Here is a 17,940-nt window from a genome sequence, read left to right on the forward strand (position 1 = left end):
ATTTGGGGACAGATCAGACTATGGCATTCTAACCCAGAGAAGTCGCAGTTGGTTCTTGTCAATTATCTTGTGACCCTAACCCTCAACTGTGTGCAGACATGTTCAAATTTGCATTCAGTTTTAGAGGTTCACAGATGCCCCAAAGCCCATTCTTACAGTTTAGTCTAACCAATGCTGTTAAATTACAAAGGGGGAGACTGAGGCACAGAACTGGCAAATTGCTTGTCCATACTTTCAGAGAAAGTCAGTGGAGCCTATTGGACTCACCTCAGTGGTCACAAGGGTCCTATTGGGTATGGGGACCCAGGTGGAAGATGGAAAGACCTGAAAGCCACAGAGGGAGGCTGACGGACAGGCAGGGATGAGGGACTGAAGTTGGGGTTCCCTTTTCTGACCCACGTTAGGGAAACTAGGTTGGGGACTCACACATGTTCTCTGGGGATTGCATTTGTCAATCTGCTTCACGATTCCTGGAAAGCATTAAGAAGTGAAAGGGAGGGATGAGGAAGGGTAAGAGAAGAGATGGCAGGCAGGGACAGTGGAGGGCTGCTGCTGGTGCTTGGGAACTGAGGTAAGACAGGTGGGCAGGGGCCAGGTTTCCAAAAGGAGAAAGTTGCAAAGGGTACTACAGAGATGGGGCTGGTAGAGTCAGGTGGTTATACTGGCTTTTACCTGCAATAGCTTGTTGCTATGGAAGTAGAACAGTGGTGGAGAGATGGGGGACCAGGATGTGATGCTTTTGCCCATTATTGGATTAGCCTCAGGACCAAGTACCAGTGTGAAGACCCCAGGGTAGCCCTGGCCTGACTCACGATCCCCAACCTCTACCAGCCTCTAGTTAGAGCTCTTGGTGAGCAGGTGATAGTTGTGCTCAAGGTCCCACCTACCCCATCCCAAAGCCCCAGGCACGGGGACAGACCCTAAGAAGAAGCCCTTAAAGAGAGTGACTTCCCAGTAGACTGGCTTCTGATCTGTGTGGCTTCCTTGGCCCACAGTCTCCTCCCTCACATAGAGACCTTAAATGCCCTCCAATACTAGCCTTTGCCTGTGACTATGGACAGTTCAGGGCTGGGTGTCTGGGTGGCAAGGACTCGGAGGAGGTCTTGGGAGAAAAAGAGGCTTCCTGAGCCATCTGTGGGAGTTTCTCCTCCACAGGATGATCCCCAAGGAGCAGAAGGAGCCAGTGATGGCTGTCCCGGGGGACCTCGCTGAACCAGGTAAGGTGGATACAGCTCTTTGCTTTCCCCAAACTCTTCTTGGTCTCAGATTATAGCCATTCAGGCCCGCTGGCCCCAGGGCTGGCAAGCAAGGGGGGGGTTCACAGCAGCCCCTAGACATGTCCTGTGGAGTGTGTCACTGGTCACTCTCCTGATACTTTCTGAGGCTTTTGTGGGAACTTACCCTGTCTTCAGTACAGCTGAGCATCCCAGACTGGACCTTGGTTCCAAGACCACATTGTATCCAGCCCTCTCTAAGGCCAAACTGAGTTCCAAGGATTGGTCCCAGATTCAGCTCAACTGTGGGTCACACTTAAGCTCAGAGCAGGGCAGGTAGCCCAGGCCCATTTCTGGGAATAAGATTGTGTGTGTGGTGGGACAGAGGGACTGGAGGGAAGACGGCTCAGCTGGACTCAAACCATTTTCCTAAAATGTTTCTTGATTAAAAAAAAAAATCACCTAAAATCCATGTTTAGCAACTTTACAAGGTACCTTCGAGAATCCCTGTTATAATCATGGAGTTTACTAGAGTATTTCAAATATTCTAAAGATGAATCTAACTAAGGTGGATGTTTCAAGTTTTCATGTGGCCTTAGTGGTTCTGTGTGGCTGGTTAAAATCCAGGTCAAGCCGGGCTGTGGTGGTGCATGCCTTTAATCTCAGCACTTGGGAGGCAGAGGCAGAGGCAGGTGGATTTCTGAGTTCGAGGCCAGCCTGGTCTACAGAGTGAGTTCCAGGACAGCCCGAGCTACATAGAGAAACCCTGGCTTGGAAAACAAAACAAAACAAAACAAAACAAAACAACAACAACAACAACAACAACAACAAAATCCAGGTTGATAGTGTCAGCTCCTGGGACTATGGTTTGGTGTGGTAGTTGGGGTGGGACCCACACCTTTTGGATAAGTGCCCAGGTGACTGGCCCAGATGGCAACAGAGACACTCTGATAAACGTCTGCTCCAGAGCTCCTTTGACGTTCAGTCAGGGTTAGAGACTGAAGCACTCAACGATTATACTGTATGGCTTCAAGTTTATTTTTAGAAATTATCATTTTTTGAGACAGGGTCCTATATATCTCAGGTTGACCTCAAACTTGTTATGGGCACCTTAGAAAGTGCAATGTGTGTGTGGGGGGGAGGCGGCAGGAGGAGGTGGATGAGTGGGTACATGGATGTGTGTGTGCACAGAATCCGGGGAGGACATTGGGTTTCCAGTTCTATCATTTCCAGCCTATTCCTTTGACACAAGGTGTCTTAGTTAGAGTTTTACTGCTGTGAAGAGTGTCATGGCCAAGGCAACTCTTATAAGGACAACATTTAATTGGGGCTGGCTTACAGGTTCAGAGGTTCAGTCTATTATCATCAAGGCAGGAACATGGCAGCATCCAGGCAGGCATGGGACTGGATGGGGCTGAGAGTTCTACATCTTGTTCTAAAGGCAAAATGAAGAAGACTGACTCTCATGTGGCTAGGAGGAGGGTCTTAAAACCCACTCCAACAGTGACACATTTCCTTCAAGAAGGCCACTCCTACTCCAGCAAGGGCACACCTCCTAATAGTGCCACTCCCTGAGCCAAACATATTCAAACCCCTACACCACTAAATATACTAATGTCATTTTAAAATTAAAAGTAGCCACTGAAAAGCAATCGCTAGGCAGTGGTGGCACACCATTTAATCCCAGGATTCAGGAGACAGAGGCAGGCAGATCTCTTAGTTTGAGGCAGCTTTGATCTACAGATTGAGTTGAATTCTGGGATAGTAGGACTACACAGAGAAACTCTGTTTTGAAAAAAAAAAGAAAAGAAAAAAGAAAAAAAGAAAAAAAGAAGAAAAGAAAAAAAGAAGAGGCAGTAACAATCAGAGCGCTTACCATTATTGCTGGGCTCTGTGGGTTAGACACTGTTAGAAACCTTTTATGCATTAAGCCAGCTGAGTCATAACAGCTCTAAATTACATAGTATATCCCAGTTCTGCAGACCAGAAAGAGGGCTCCGAGGGGCCAGGTGGTCATGATTGCTATGTAGCACAGCTGGGATTTGACTGTTGGTCTCTCTGTCTCTAGATCCACTGCTTCTATTGTGGTTTTGTAAATAATTTACACAGTTACAATATTCAGACAAGTGCCCAGAGAGATGGCTCAGTGGTTAAGAGCACTGGCTGCTCTTCCAGAACAACCAGGATTCTGTTCCCACAATTCACATAGGGGTTCACAACGGGTTTGTAACTTCAGTTCTAGGGGATCTGACATTCTCTTCTGGGTTCTGTGGGTATTGTATACACGTGGTGCACAGACATACATTCAGGGAAATCATCCATACATAAAATAATTGTTTTTGAAAAATTCAAAGAAAATACACATGAATGGCTTTGAAAGTTCTTCCCAATTAAACAGTTTGAATAAGTTAACCACTGTCAGCATACTGGTGTAAATTTTTTTTCCTCTACATTTTTATATGAATGCAGGTACATGGACCATGTTCTCCTGACCAAACTAACTCAGTCAACAGGGTCTCAAGGGAGGGAGTGAGGACTGAAAAGAAAAAGACAATTAGACAACACTATAACATGACTCCAGCCAGTGCTGAGGCTGAAGCAGGTTTATTTTTTTCCAGTCTGCTTTTATATCTTTGTAGGTACACACAAAGAATATGGTCAGTCCTAAGGCATAAACAGAGTAGTCAAGAAACAAACAAAGCATAAAAGTCCCATGATTATTGTATTCAGGGTCTTAACAAGACCCATCAAGATATAAAGAACACATTCCTCAGCTGCAGTCACCTTGAGCCCACTCCCTGGTCCTAGCCCAATGTCAAATTCTTGCCAATATCCTAGAAGGCTGCACCAAGAGCTCTCTACATTCTCCTGCTGGCTTTCTTTTTCACTCAGCAGCATACCACAGGTTTCCTTACATCCTAGGATGTTTTATCTTGCTGCATCCCATTCACCTGCTTCCTTAGCACATCGTTGTTTGGGACACGTCATATTTACCTGACCAATTAACTCATAGTGGGGGGGAGGAGAGAAGAAGAGGAAGAAGAGAGAAAGGAAAACGAGGTCAGGGGGTTCTGCCTATTTTATATGGGTGGTGACGTAGCCTCTTTAAGGTAAGGCTGGGAAGTAGCCAGGTGGATTCTGGGAATGTATGACAGTTTCCTTGGCAATGATGTGGGGGTCACCTAGGTGTGATGTCACTGGGTTTGGAGCCTGATACCAACAGTTGTCCCAAAGCTTGCCTCATACAGAACCTTTGAGAGTCTGAGTGTGCAAAGGACTGATTGAAGCTTAGCTGTAGTTCAAATTCAGTCTGACTCCTTCCTTGTTGACAGTGATACTAGGGGCAAGAAGGATGATTCAGGTCACATGTATGGCCTTAGATGCCTGTAACCTCCGAATTGGAAGGCAGAGACTGAAGGGTCTATGGGCTTTCTGGACAGGCAGCCTAGCCTAAGCAGTGAGCCTCCAGGTTAGTGGAAGAGCCTATCTCAAGACAGGAAGGCAGAGGTTGGTAGAGGTAAATACTGGCTTCTTCACTCATAGACTCACATGTATGCACCACACATACATACACAAAACAAGTGAAACAACTTTTTTAAAGAGAAAAATGGCCGGGCGGTGGTGGCGCATGGCTTTAATCCCAGCACTTGGGAGGCTGAGGCAGGCGGATTTCTGAGTTCGAGGCCAGCCTGGTCTATAGAGTGAGTTCCAGGACAGCTAGGGCTATACAGAGAAACCCTGTCACGGAAAAAAAATAAATAAATAAAGAGAAAAATGATGATAAACACCTTAAACGGTTTCTAGCCTGAGTCCCACTAAGTGCTAATATTTGAATAACCCCATGAAGTCTTCAATTCAGGGCCAAGCCTAACTGTCCTTTTAGTATGCAAATTGTATGTTAGGTGACACACTCTTTGGAAAGCTGAAAGCGTCCACCCTTTAACCTAGACTAGATCCCTTTGTGTTCCTAGCATATAGAAAGTGTTCCCAGGACACCTGGAGCTTTCACCAGTAATGATGTTCCTGTGTGTTCTTTTACAGCAAGGTTGCCAGTAGCCCAGGCTGTCCTTCAACTTGCTATGTAGCCAAGGATAACTTTAACTCCTGCCCCTCCTGCTCCTTAGGTGCTGGAACTAAAGGTGTGTCCCTCACACTCCTTGTTTTCAAATATTTATTGACAGGATGACAGATAAATTCCACTTCCATTCTCAGAATCTGTTAGGAATTCCAGCGAACAGAGTGGTTGGTGGCACATGTCCACCTGTTTCTGCAGTCTGTACACTCTCCCGTGCTCTGAGTTTGGCAACCTTTCCCCACAACCCCCTCGAAAGTTTCTGCTACCACCGGTCACAACTTTGTGTTGGGTGCTGGCCTTCCTTGACACAAGGAGAACGGTGAAGTGGCTAACACAGAACACCTGGGAGGCAGTGCGCACAACTGTGCCATCCAATTCTGCAGCTGGGCTGAGGACACCTGCTCTCGCAGGCTCAAGAACACTCCTTCATCATCTGTCCTCCCTCTCTTGCATCGGCAGCTATCATCCATGCCCTTCATGAAAAGCCCCTCCTTCCTGATTCCACAGCTGCCTGCGGCCACCGCCCTTCAGAGCAGGGGGACATGTATTGGTAACATTTTTACTTTCCAAATTTCTAAACTCAAATGGAAGTAGGATACAAGCCCCACAGTTCTCCTTTATTATTAGTTCCAAAATTAATGCAGAAGAGCGTGACCCTTTCCCTGAAGAGTATGTCACCGCCCCCTTCCCAGATTCTACAACCAGAGGAAGAAAAATAATGTTTCCTGTTTGTCACAAGAATATTAGCACATTGAACAGTAGCAGCAGTAATAATTTAGTGGCATCTAAGAACTTGTCCATATTCAGATTAATTTAATAGCTTAATTTAATTTTAGAACTACATTTAGTAATGTTTAAAGTTATTAAGCTGGGCAGTGGTAGCACATGCCTTTAATCCCAGCACTCAGGAGGCAGAGGTCAGGCTGATCTCTGAGTTCAGAGCCAGCCTGTTCTACAGAGCCAGTTTCAGGACACCCGAGGCTACACAGAAAAACCCTGTCTCAAAAAAGCACAGTATTTTAAAGACTTACTTATTTGTATTTGTGTGTGTGTGTGTGTGTGGGGGGGGGTGTTTTGGCCTACGTGTATGTGTAACACATTCATGCAGTTCTGGCAGTGGCCAGAAGAGGGTGGTGAACGCACACCAAACACCGCTCTGGAGCTGAAATTTCAGGCAGGAGTGAGCTGCCTTGATGGCTTGAGGACTGGAGTTCTCAGCTAGTGTTCTTAAATGCTGGTCCATCTCTCCACCCCTATTTGTAGTTTTAATCAGGATCCAAGCGAGGTGCATGGTTCTTGTTTTGTTGCTATATTTCTTAAGTATTATTTAACTTAAAACAACTCTGTCTCTTTTTCTTCCTTCCTTCTTGTCTTCCTTCCTTCCGTCCTTCTTTCCTTCCTTCCTTCCTCCTTTTGTTTGAAGAAACTAGACAGCTGCACAGCTGCACTCACAGAACATTCTGCATCCTATTCCTGGCTCATTACCCCCTTTATTCCACGGTCCATTTTCTCTTGAGTCCTCTCCATCCACACTTTCACAGGCAAACACTCCATGGACATTGCTTTAGTGGAGTTTACAACTGACCCAACTTGAAGACTCTGATGGTCAGTTTCCAGGTCTCCTCTGGCTTGACACATCAGCAGAACTGACTCCTTGGGCTGTCTCCTGTCTCCTGTCTCTGACATCTTTCGGGTTCCCCTTCTCTTTACTTCTGCCTTGATGGCTCCCCTAGTTTCCAGGGCATTTTTCTCCTCCACCTTAACTGGGCGAAGTCGTTGGTTCTCTGTATCTGTTTTGCTTCTTCCTTGACTGCATCCAGCCTACTAGCCTAAAATGGCATTTATTCACCTGTTGACACAGGAGGCTAATATATACGTATATGTGTATGTATATATTTCTGTGCTAGAAGAGATTGCCCTTAGGGTCTTCCACTGAACGACACCTATCCTGTATCAGATGTTGAAGACTGGCAATGTTAGCTAAGATGCCCACGTAGAATCCTCTTCTACCACTATCCTTAGCGTGCCATCACTTTGTCTTCCAGGGAACTTCCTTTGTTGGTTTAATATATACTTATGCCTTTTGCTCTTAGGGAAACACAGGCAAAGGGGATGGGACCCAAACACTTAAGGACAGTCAGCAACCCTGAAAATCCTCTGATTCTAACCATGAGAAGAGAAATAAACATAATGTTCTCCATTGAAAAGCAACATGAGACTGGCAATCCTCAGCTATGTAGCAAGCTCAGGGAGAGCCTGGACCACATGAGACCATCTCCAAACACAGTGGGTGAGGACATTCGGCTGTGGGACCCAGAGGATGGAGTAGCAGAGCTGACTCCTGCAGGTTTCCTCTGGTTTCCTCTGGCTGCCACGTGTGCTATGGCATGTGCCACCTCCTAGAACTTACAAAATAAATGGATGAATATAATAAAAACAACGAAAATGAGGGAAAAGGGAGAGAACATGAAAATAAAATAGTGTTTATAAGCTCATAATGCAATGCATTTTGATCTCTAGGTTTTTTTCCCTTTGAAAATTAGCCTTATACTTTCAAGTTTCTCCTTGGTATTTCCACCAGAATGTCTAAAACTCCTCAGACTGAAGAGGTGCCTTTGTGTTATGTTGTTGGTTTGGTTTCTGTTTTTTTTAATTGTTCTTTCTTTCTTTCTTTCTTTCTTTCTTTCTTTCTTTCTTTCTTTATGTTTTTTTGAATTTTTTGTGGTATTTATTTATTTTTTTAAATCAAATTGTAAGTTTTACTTATTCACACAGGGGTTACAAACACAAAAAGGCAGGACGTGGGGAAGGGGATGACACTGGAGCTTGGGTGTTCAGGGGGAGTACAGACATCTTTCAGAACTGGGTATCAGCTGGGTGAAGGTTCAGGGGACAGGTCACTGTGACTCTGCCTATGACTCACTTGTCCTTATCTAAGTTGGTATTATCTGTCAAAGCTACCTATTTACAAGGTCTATGACTACTCAGGCTGGTAAATTTCCACAAAAGCTGCCTGTTTACAATAGCTTATAGCCATCTGTTTCAATGTTTTTCCACAGAGACCCAAGACTGTGTTAGCATGCATGTATGACAGGCCTATTGCTGATTTTAGGCCTATGGCTGATTTTAGGCCTTCAGTGTATAAGCAGGGCTGTCCCTGACATTTCCTCCCTTCTCTAAGTATAGAAGGGCTGTGGCGATTTTAATCTTGCGAAGGCAGGGATAGAGGCCTGACCTCCAGTAATTGAAGGGGACCTTGTAATGGCTCCAGTCCCCCTGTCATTGTCCAGTGAGGCATGAGGACCATACCCAACTTGATGTCTTTTTCATGGAGAGGGAATACTTTTGACATCAACCCTTATGCAGTCAGGCTTGTCCCTCAGGGAACCCAGAGAGATATTTTTAACTTTCATTTATATTCCCTTGCAGTGCTTAGCCTCGCAGCCTAAGCAAGAATTCAGATCACCAGTCAGAGGGGGTTTTTGGGTGGCCTCTCTCTGCTTGGTCTAGGGGTGGAAGTCCCCTCTTTTAGGTTGGGTGGAAATGGGTTTTAGGAACACCCTGGATAGAGTAACAACCTCATCTTGAGTCTCGTGGTCCTCCATAGCTAACTTATGGTAATGTATCTGAATAGGTTTTGCTACCAAATTATCTATCTGTTGTTTCACAAAGTTAGTCAGCCTATTTAAGGCCCAGAGACCAAAAGAAATAAGCAAAAATAATCCAATTAATGGTCCCAAGATGGGAGGAAGGAGGGTTGACAACCATGGAGAGGTTGAAAGCCAATTCTTATACCAGCTCTCATCTTTCTCTTTCTCTCTCTGTCTTTTCTCAGGGCCTTCTCTGACCTTTTTATGCTCTCTTTAACCATCCCTGTCTTGTCTATGTAAAGGCAACATTCTTCTTTAAGGGCTGCACATGTTCTAGAGCTATACACAGTCTTTTCTATTGTAAAAGAGTAAATCAAGTCCAATAAAGTCCTTTGCAATTTTGGGAGGTCTCTTCAGACAGCGAAATGAGGGATTTCTTCAGATGAGTGATGTCAATCTCTAGCTGTTTGATGTCCTTGTCAGTGGTCCATTTGGAGGCCAGCATCAGGATTAGAACTTCTAACAGCAGACATCACGGGTGATTCATTTTTACCTGAGATACTGCCCGGGTTAGAGCTCTTGGGAGGCCTTCTTCCTCTGGGTTTTGTGAGGTTGGGTACAGAGCTGCTGCCTAGAATCTACTCTGTGCTCAGGCCTAGACCGGAAGTCGGTTTCTGGTTTTTTTTTGTGACAGGGTTTTCTATGTAGTCCTGGCTACCTTGAAACTCACTGTGTAGAACAGGCTGGCTTTGAACTCAGATATCAACCTGACCTCTGCCTCCTGAGTGCTGGGATTAAAGGCATGTGCTACCGAGGCCCCAGAAAACACAAAGGTGTCTATGCTGTTGTTGCTTCTGTTGTTTGTTTTTTTACAGTGCTTACTTAGCCCAGCCTGGCCTTGGTCATAGTCCTTTCTCACTGTCCTTCCAAAAATATTCTAAGTTTTTAGATAATCGAGAGAGTTTGAGTAAAACTAGGTAACTGTACTGGCTGATTTTTCATCAACTTGATACAAGTTAGAGTCATCAGAGAGGGAGGAGTCTCAGTTGAGAAAATGCATCCATGAGATCCAGCTGTAAGGCATTTTCTCAGTTAGTGATCAAGGAGGGGGCAGATCATAATAGGTGGTGCCATCCCTGGAGTTGTGGTGCTGGATTCTACAAGAAAGCAGGCTGAGCAAAATGTGGGAAGCAAGTCAGAAGCAACACCCTCCGTAGCCTCTGCATCAGCACCTGCCTCCAGGTTCCAGCCCTGATTCGGGAGAGGCCATTGGTGAAGGTGCAGTCTCAGGGGCAGTTGAAGGCCCAGGACTGAAGCGGTCATGCAGAGAAGTTGAAGCTTGGCATCTGGAAGAGAGCTTATGACAGGCTATTGGTACAAGTGCAGCCCAGTTGCAGGAGAAGACCCCAGCTTTTTGGAGAAGCCAGTACCATAGGACAACCACAAAGAACAGCAGCAGCAGTGGAGTGGAGCCAGCCAGAGCCTAAAAGACAAGCCATGTGCTACAGAGGGCGGAGCTGGAGAAATGACCTAAGCCCTTTAAAGGAACCCAGAAGATCACCTGTGGATCCCAGACATTGGAGCTTGAGTTATTTATACTGTTAAGAGTTTAGTTTTGTTTGGTTCAGATTGTGACTGTGCCCCGGTTCTTCCCTCTTGAAGAAGGTATTTAATTTTGATTTTTACAGACTCCCAAAGCTTAAAGACCATGAACTTTTTAAAAGAGTTTTTTTTTCTTTTTGGACTTCTTAGAGACATTGGATATTTTAAAGAAATTAAAATTTTGATGCGTTTGCATTTGTAAAAACTGTGGGACTTTAAAAGTTGTTTTTTTTTTTTTAAAGATTTATTTATTTATTATATATGAGTACACTGTAGCTGTCTTCAGACACACCAGAAGAGGGCATCAGATCTCATTACAGATGGTTGTGAGCCACCATGTGATTGCTGGGATTTGAACTCAGGACCTCTGGAAGTGCAGTCAGTGCTCTTAACCACTGAGCCATCTCTCCAGCCCAAAAGTTGTTTTTAATGTGAGATCTTGGGAATGAATAAGAAAGGAAGAAGTTTTGGCTTAACCGTGATGTGCTTGTGTGTCAAGTTGACAAGGGGTCAGTTGTACTGCCTGGTTTTGTGTGTCAATTTGATACAGGTTAGAGTAATCAGAGAGGAGGGAGCCTCCGCTAAGAAATGCTTCCATGAGATCCAGCTGTAAGGCATTTTCTCAGTTAGTAATCAATGAGGGAAGGCACAGCCTATTGTGGGTGGTGCCATCCCTGGGCTGGTGGTCCTGTGTTCTATAAGAAAGCAGGCCGAGGAACCCATGGGGAGCAAGCCAATAAACAGCATCCCTCCACGGCCTCTGCATCAGCTCCTGCCTCCAGGTTGCAGCCCTGCTTGAGTTCCTGTTTTGACTTCCTCCAATGATGGATTAGGATCTAGAAGTGTAAAACAAACCCTTTCCTCCCCAACTTGCTCTTTGGTTATGGTGGTTTTTTTTTTTTTTGAGACAATAAAACCCTAAGACAGTAACTCAGGTAAAGGAAACATTTCTTAATTTCCTTTCTAATGCTGTGATAAAGACACCCTGTCCAAAAGTAACTTGGAGCAGAAAGATTTATTTGGCTTATACGTCTCAGTCACAGGCCATCATGGAGGAAATCTGGGCAGGAATATAGAGACTCATGGAGGGGCACTGCTTATTGGTTTGCTTTCAACAGCTTGCTCAGACTGCTTCCTTATACCACCCAGGACCGCATGCCCAGGGTTGGGATCACTCACAGTGGGCTGGGCCCTCCCATCCCATATTACGGAAGCGGAGGAGCAGTGCTAGCAGGAGAATCTGCCTGGAGCAAGATTGAGGTCCAGAAATGTCCACACCCTAAAAATCTCATCCTGGGCCTGTATGTCTCAGAGCATGTAGCCTTACAGCCCCACCTCTGCCAACCTTGGCATAGTCAAGTAGCCTGCTGGTTACTTGGTTAACAGGTTAAACTTTCTCTCTCCTTATAAAGTCATGTCTAGCAAGCACCTGGAGTCCCTCTTGATGTAAAGGAGGCCTTCCCAGTACCTTAGCCCCAGCCAAAGATGCACACTCACCCCCAAAACCTCTACCCACTCTCCGAATGTTTAGATAGCCTTTGTTCCCTCAATTAAATGTGCTACTCAATGAAGCCTGCCTCCTGAGAAGTCTGTGTCTCACCAAGCTCACCCATCACCTGAGGTCTCCATACCCTTCCCACCAATCAAGGGAAGGAGAGTGGCGTGCACCAGCCAAGAAAATGTCCCATAGACTTGCTTATAGGCTACTCTGATATAGAAATTCTCTCAGTTGAGGCTGCCCCGGAGTCGTGGTGGGGCTTCCTTGAGGTGAGATAGTAAGAGCCCTCTCTGACCTCTCCCACAGTCCCTTTGCTGGACCTGGGGAAGAAGCTGAGTGTGCCTCAGGACCTAATGATAGAGGAGCTGTCTCTACGAAACAACCGCGGATCCCTCCTCTTTCAGAAGAGGCAGCGCCGGGTGCAGAAGTTTACCTTTGAGCTATCAGAAAGTTTGCAGGGCGTGAGTAAGCCATTGTGTGCTCTTGGGGAAACCAAGCCAAGAGGAAGCCAGAGAGGACCTCTGTGGATGGTGGGTGGTAGGTGGCGGGAGGAATGGGGTATCCCTTTTGTGCACCCATTAGATTATGCACTGGGCTGCTGACCTCACATCAGATGCACTTCAGACTTCAGCTTGGTCTTAGGGAGGAAATATAGGAGAAGGCCATAGAACAACGGTTCTCAACCTTCCTAAAGCCATGACCTTCAATATAGCTCATCAAGTGGTGGGGGCCCCCAATCATAGAATCATCTTTGCTGCTACTTCATAACTTGGATTTTGCTATTGTTATGAATTATAGTGTAAATATTTTTTGAGACAGGTTTGCAAAAAGGGCCCTGGCTCACAGGTTGAGAACCGCTGCCGTAGAATCATTGGCCAGTAGACAAAGTTAAGAATAGGGGTGTAGTGTAGCTCTGTTGGCTGAGTGTTCTCCTAGCACGCGAGAAACCCTGGGTTCCATCCTCAGCAATACACAACACCAGCGTGGCGCTACACACTAGTAACCCTAGTGTCTGGGAAGGTAGAAGCCTGGGGATCAGGGTTTCAAGGTTGTCCTTGGCTACAGAACAAGTTCAAAACCAGCCTGGTCTACATAAGTAATCCTGCCTCAAAACATAATGTTTTGCAGGTGGCAGTAATTTTGGAAAATACTGATAAAGTTAAGAAACGGCTACTTTCGATGGGAGCCTGAGATAGTGCTTCCCAAGGGTCCCACACGTATCATACATGTTGTCATCCTACCACTGCCACGCCCTCTTCCCCTCACCCCCCAAAGGGAACTGAGACTCAAGAAGTGTCTTATTCTGACTAGAGGTTACAGTAGCAATGAGTGCTATTGCTATTTCTCCATCACAGGCACTGGCCCATTCCAGTGAACCATCAACTCATTCTTTCTACATTCCCCAAGCTCCTTGCTCCTTCATTCCCCTCCCATCCCTTAGATGATGATCAAATCCTGACCACCTCTTGCTCCGCTGAGCGTCCCTACCCGTTTATTTCCCCCACAGATCCTGGCAGGTAGTGCCCGAGGGAAAGTGGCCGGCAGATCTGCACAGGCACAGGTAAGGGTGAGGAGGAGGGGCCCTTTCCCCAGGGACAGCTATGGGAAGGGACCTAACTGCTTAGGGAGCAGCTGGCGATCGCCCTCTGAGAGCCTGCTCCTGTGCTCAGGTTCCCAATAGTCTGCAGGAGCAGAACCACCACTCTGAGACGCAGGTGTTCCAGGGGTCACCTGGGGACCCTGGGATCGCCCATCTGGGAGCGGCTGGGACGGGGTCGGTCCGTAGTCCAAGTGCCCTGGCACCAGGTGAGCTGCTGCCCTGCATCCTGGGGCACCGATGGCTCTGAGTCTTGGCAAGCAACCCAAATTGGTTACAAAGTACAGGCTAGACACCCCCCTCCCCCCTTGCTGGAGACCTCCCAGAGTCCTGGGATCCAGAGGCTGTACTCTCTTCATGCACCCCAACCCCATCTCCAATCTTTTGATTCCTCTCCCCCGCCCTCGCCATTCTTTCTTGGGGTGTGGGAGTGGGAGAGATGGTGGGGTATAGAGCCCAGGTCTCCCCTATCACCAATGTCATTCCACTCCCAGGCTATGCGGAGCCGTTGAAGGGTGTTCCACCTGAAAAGTTCAATCACACCGCCATCCCAAAAGGCTACCGTTGCCCTTGGCAGGAGTTCATCAGCTACCAAGACTACTCGAGTGGCAGCAGAAGTCATACCCCCATCCTCCGTGACTATCGAAACTTCAACAAGTAAAGCCAGGCTGAGTGGGACACACAGGGTGGGGAGGCCTGAGTACTTTCTGCTTGCTAGCTCTAGCCCCAGAACTTTGCAGATGTTTACTGAGATCTTGCTAAAACAGTGCCTCGCACCTATTAGGTGTTCAATAAGTATGTGCTTGTGTGTGTGCGTGTAAAAGATGAATATGCCACACCTCCATCACATGTTACTGTGTGGATCAGATTGCCGTCATTTTACAAAGGTAGAAAGCACACTCAGGGATATGAACACTCTGCTGAGTCACATAACCGGGAGGAAGGGTTATCGCAGGGCTTCAAGTCCTGGAAGTCTGGGTTGTCTTGGTCTCCATCCAACTCTGAGATAAAAGCTGTTTTTCTCTGAGGACTCCTCCACATCTCACCAGTTCTAGGCTCACCCTGCTTTATCTTTCACCAGTAGTATGGAAAAGGGCGGGGAGTTGGCTTCGAGGCTGTGGAAAGCAGGAAATGGCAGACTTGAGAGTTGCTGAAGGAGGGGACTCTACTGGCTTAACGTATGGCCTTAAAGCAGGCTTAAATGCAGATGCCAGACCTAGCTGTGTGGTCTTGAACGAGCAGCTTAACCTCTCCGTACCTCTGTTGTTCCACCTGTGAGAGGAAGTATCCCCATGTGCACAAGGCTGCTATGGAGATGACATGAGAGGTCCGAGGTAACGTGACTGTCAGAAAAGAAGGGACTGAGGACCGCTACTGAGATTGCTGTTTAGGTAGAAACGTTGGGGAAAGCAGATGGGCCAATTGGGAGGAAATGTGGGGAACACTGCTCTGGAAGCCCGAAAGCAGAGCTCCAGATGAATAGATCTGGAGAAGGGCATGGGCAGAAGTTTTTCCGCTGCAGTTGGCTTCCTTGTCCTCAGGATTGTTTCTGAATACGTTCCTCTGGTCTGGGCTGCAGTGAGTGAGAACGAGAAGGGTCCAGAGAGGAAGGTGCTGGCCCCGTTGTCTTGGTACCCACTGAGGCCACACATGAAGATTGTGAGGCACTTTCATCCTAAGAAAAAGGATGGAAAGATGGGGTCCCTGAGAATACACAGCTAGAGAGGGATGAGCCTGCCTTTAACATCTGACAGGGCAAGAGGCATCGACAGGAAGGACTGGGCGGAAAAGTCTCTGTGAGAGCCTTAAGTTTTCCACCATGCCCAATTGCTGGCCCTCCCAGGTCCTCACCCACTGCCTGACGATTTATTCAGCTCCAAAGTGGGCTCAGTCTTGGCAGCTAGCTTTCTTCTTGGCTGACTTGCAGGCATTTTCCACTTGCATGTCTCAGAATGGTAGCTGAGGTACACTCTTCAGCACTAAGGAGGCCTCTTCTGAGACAGAAGGAGCACCTGAGGTAACAGAGAAGAAAGAGTTCTCTGGTGGACAAGCAGGGCCCAGCCAAGATGCTGAACTCCCAGTTATGGCCCTGAGGTCCACTGGGCTCAAACACTGGCCAGCCTGTTCCTGCAGGGCTTAGCTGGAGTAGGGCCCAAGTAGTACTGCCCTGACAGGATCCCAGGCCCTGGCTAAGGTTTGCAGCTCCACCCTTTCCCACCGGTCCTGCAGGGAAACTACAGGTATACTGCTTTCAGTGTTATATTTTTGGTGTGTGAGCCTAGCCTTTAACGACTGAGCCATTTCTCCAGCCCAACTTTCAGTATTTCTTAAAAGGGTTGTAGATGCCACAGAGGGGTCCGGCACTTGCCTATCATGCATGAGGCCTCGTGTTCAATGCCCAGCACTGCTCCCTCCTAGCAAAAGACTTACAAATCACATACAGTATTAGCCAACTACGAATGAAAAAAAGAAAAAAGGAACACGGCTATCCCTAGGTATGGTGAAGGAGATCTTGGAGATACGTGGGAGACTGTAGCCAGAAGCAGGGACATCTGGGAGTCCAGCGTAGACATGACCCTGAAGTAAAGACAGGTTCTGTTTGTGGGCCACTCTCTCCAATCCCTGTTTGCTTTGCAGTGGTTAACAAGACTGTCAGGATGCCTGGATCTCAGAAAGTTTGTTCTGGCAGCTGCTTACAAGAAAGTGTGTGTGTACAAATACTTTGTTTCATTTTGTAGCCCTTTCTCTCCCAACTTTGTACTTTTGAAAGCTGCCACACTCATATGATTCTACTTCCCTTGAGTAGCGGTATGGCTCTGGCTGGTCCACCCCTACACCAGAGGGTGTGGGCTGTTTCCCCACTTGTTAATGCCCTGCTCGCTGCTTCTTCACAGGAGCATGCAGGCGCCTCCTTCAGCCATATGCTTAGAGACAGAGTTGCTGGGTGACAGTTTACACATTTTCAGGTTAAAAAAGATTCTGCTATCTGTCCTCTGAGGTAAAAGCACCGATATACACACGTTGAGTGGGACTTCATCCCTGCCACCTCATTAGCATCCTATCTTTTGGTGGTCTGGGTGGGGGGTGACTGGGGGGTGTTCTGGACTCCGTTTGTCACTTGCATTTTGATGATTCTCCGGAAGTCCTCCAGGTTGTAGGTATTTTGTTGTAAGGGGGAGTGAGATAAGGAAGAGAAATCCACCTTCCCATGCTCTCTTCTGGCACTGACTGGAGGGGAGTCTGGCACTTTGCCCACGGCACCTCTAACTAGAAATCTCCCTTTTACTTCAACAAGGAACAAGGCAGAACTAAGGACACCACTTAATGATAGTATAGAACTTTGCTGCCTAGAAGGGGAAACTGAGGCCCCAAGAGACCACACATATGCATGTGTCTGTTAACCCTCCTTCACAGGCCCCCCTTTCCTGTTTTTCTTCCAGGACCCCAGTGCCATTTGGAGGACCTCATGTAGGGGAGGCCATGTTCCACGCAGGCACCCCCTTTGTCCCGGAGCCCTTCAGTGGCTTGGAACTTCTTCGGCTCAGACCCAATTTCAACAGAGTTGCTCGGGGCTGGGTCCGGAAGCTTCCGGAGTCTGAGGAGCTGTAGTCTCAGCCTGAAGCTATAATTCCCTGGGCTTGAGCAAAGCTCAAGAAACATCATGTTGTCTTGACTTTGCTTGCTTTCCTTTCTTCTTTCTTTCCTCTTATGCTCCCCCCACCAAGTATTTCTTTCCTCCCTTTACTGAGACAGGATCTCACTCTGTAGCCTAGATTGGTCTGGAACTTGTAGCCCAGGCTGGCCTTGCCTCAGGCTCCCCAGTGCTAGGATTACAAAGTGAGCATCTGTGGCCGACTTCAGCTGGTGAAGAGCTCTCACACACTGAGCATTATTAGATACAGCAGTTCAAAGGTCAATGTTCATTAATCCTCAAAGCAGATGTGCATCAGACATTGGATCTAATGTGGATTTGGAACCTGCTCCAGACTCACAGTCTCAGGTTGGCCTGTGATAGGAGGAGCTAGTATCAAGTCCTCCAGGTGACCCGTGTAACCTGCCTATGATGTGTCTGTAGGAAGTTCTAGCCATGCCTGCCTCTGCCTGGCTCCAGCAGCTGTCACTTACCCGAGGACAGAATGCTCAGCAGTAGACCCTCTACGTGTAGATTGTTCTGTTAGGAAGGAGTAACCTGGGGATGCAGCTGTTTGTAGAATGCTTTGTTTAACATGCCTAATATGCACAAAGCCCTGGCTTTGACCCCTAGCACACTAACCAGGCATGGGGGTGGGGGGTATGCCTACAATCCCAGCACTTGGGAGATAGAGGCAGGAGGACTGGAAGTTTGAGGTCATCCTTGGCTAGAT

At 47.2% G+C, this 17,940-nt stretch overlaps 1 protein-coding gene across 1 annotated transcript; it reads left to right on the plus strand.

The window, feature by feature from the left end:
- Window positions 1-1,156: 1,156 nt before the first annotated feature.
- Window positions 1,157-17,289, plus strand: Myoz3 (myozenin 3). The gene is made up of 6 exons (XM_028774274.1): window positions 1,157-1,217; window positions 12,286-12,440; window positions 13,487-13,540; window positions 13,650-13,785; window positions 14,071-14,233; window positions 17,017-17,289. Exons 1-6 carry the CDS (start codon window positions 1,157-1,159, stop codon window positions 17,183-17,185), a joined length of 738 nt encoding a protein of 245 aa, XP_028630107.1. The 3' UTR covers window positions 17,186-17,289.
- Window positions 17,290-17,940: the final 651 nt, after the last annotated feature.

The sequence above is a fragment of the Grammomys surdaster genome, unplaced genomic scaffold (genome assembly GCF_004785775.1).
Source record: "Grammomys surdaster isolate TR1022 unplaced genomic scaffold, NIH_TR_1.0 239, whole genome shotgun sequence".
NCBI lineage: Eukaryota > Metazoa > Chordata > Mammalia > Rodentia > Muridae > Grammomys > Grammomys surdaster.

Coding starts and splice junctions, on each gene's coding strand:
- Myoz3 (XM_028774274.1), top strand. CDS start 1,157: ATGATCCCCAAGGAGCAGAAGGAGCCAGTGATGGCTGTCCCGGGGGAC. Junction 12,441..13,486: donor TATCAGAAAGTTTGCAGGGC/GTGAGTAAGCCA, acceptor TTTCCCCCACAG/ATCCTGGCAGGTAGTGCCCG. Junction 13,786..14,070: donor TCCAAGTGCCCTGGCACCAG/GTGAGCTGCTGC, acceptor TTCCACTCCCAG/GCTATGCGGAGCCGTTGAAG.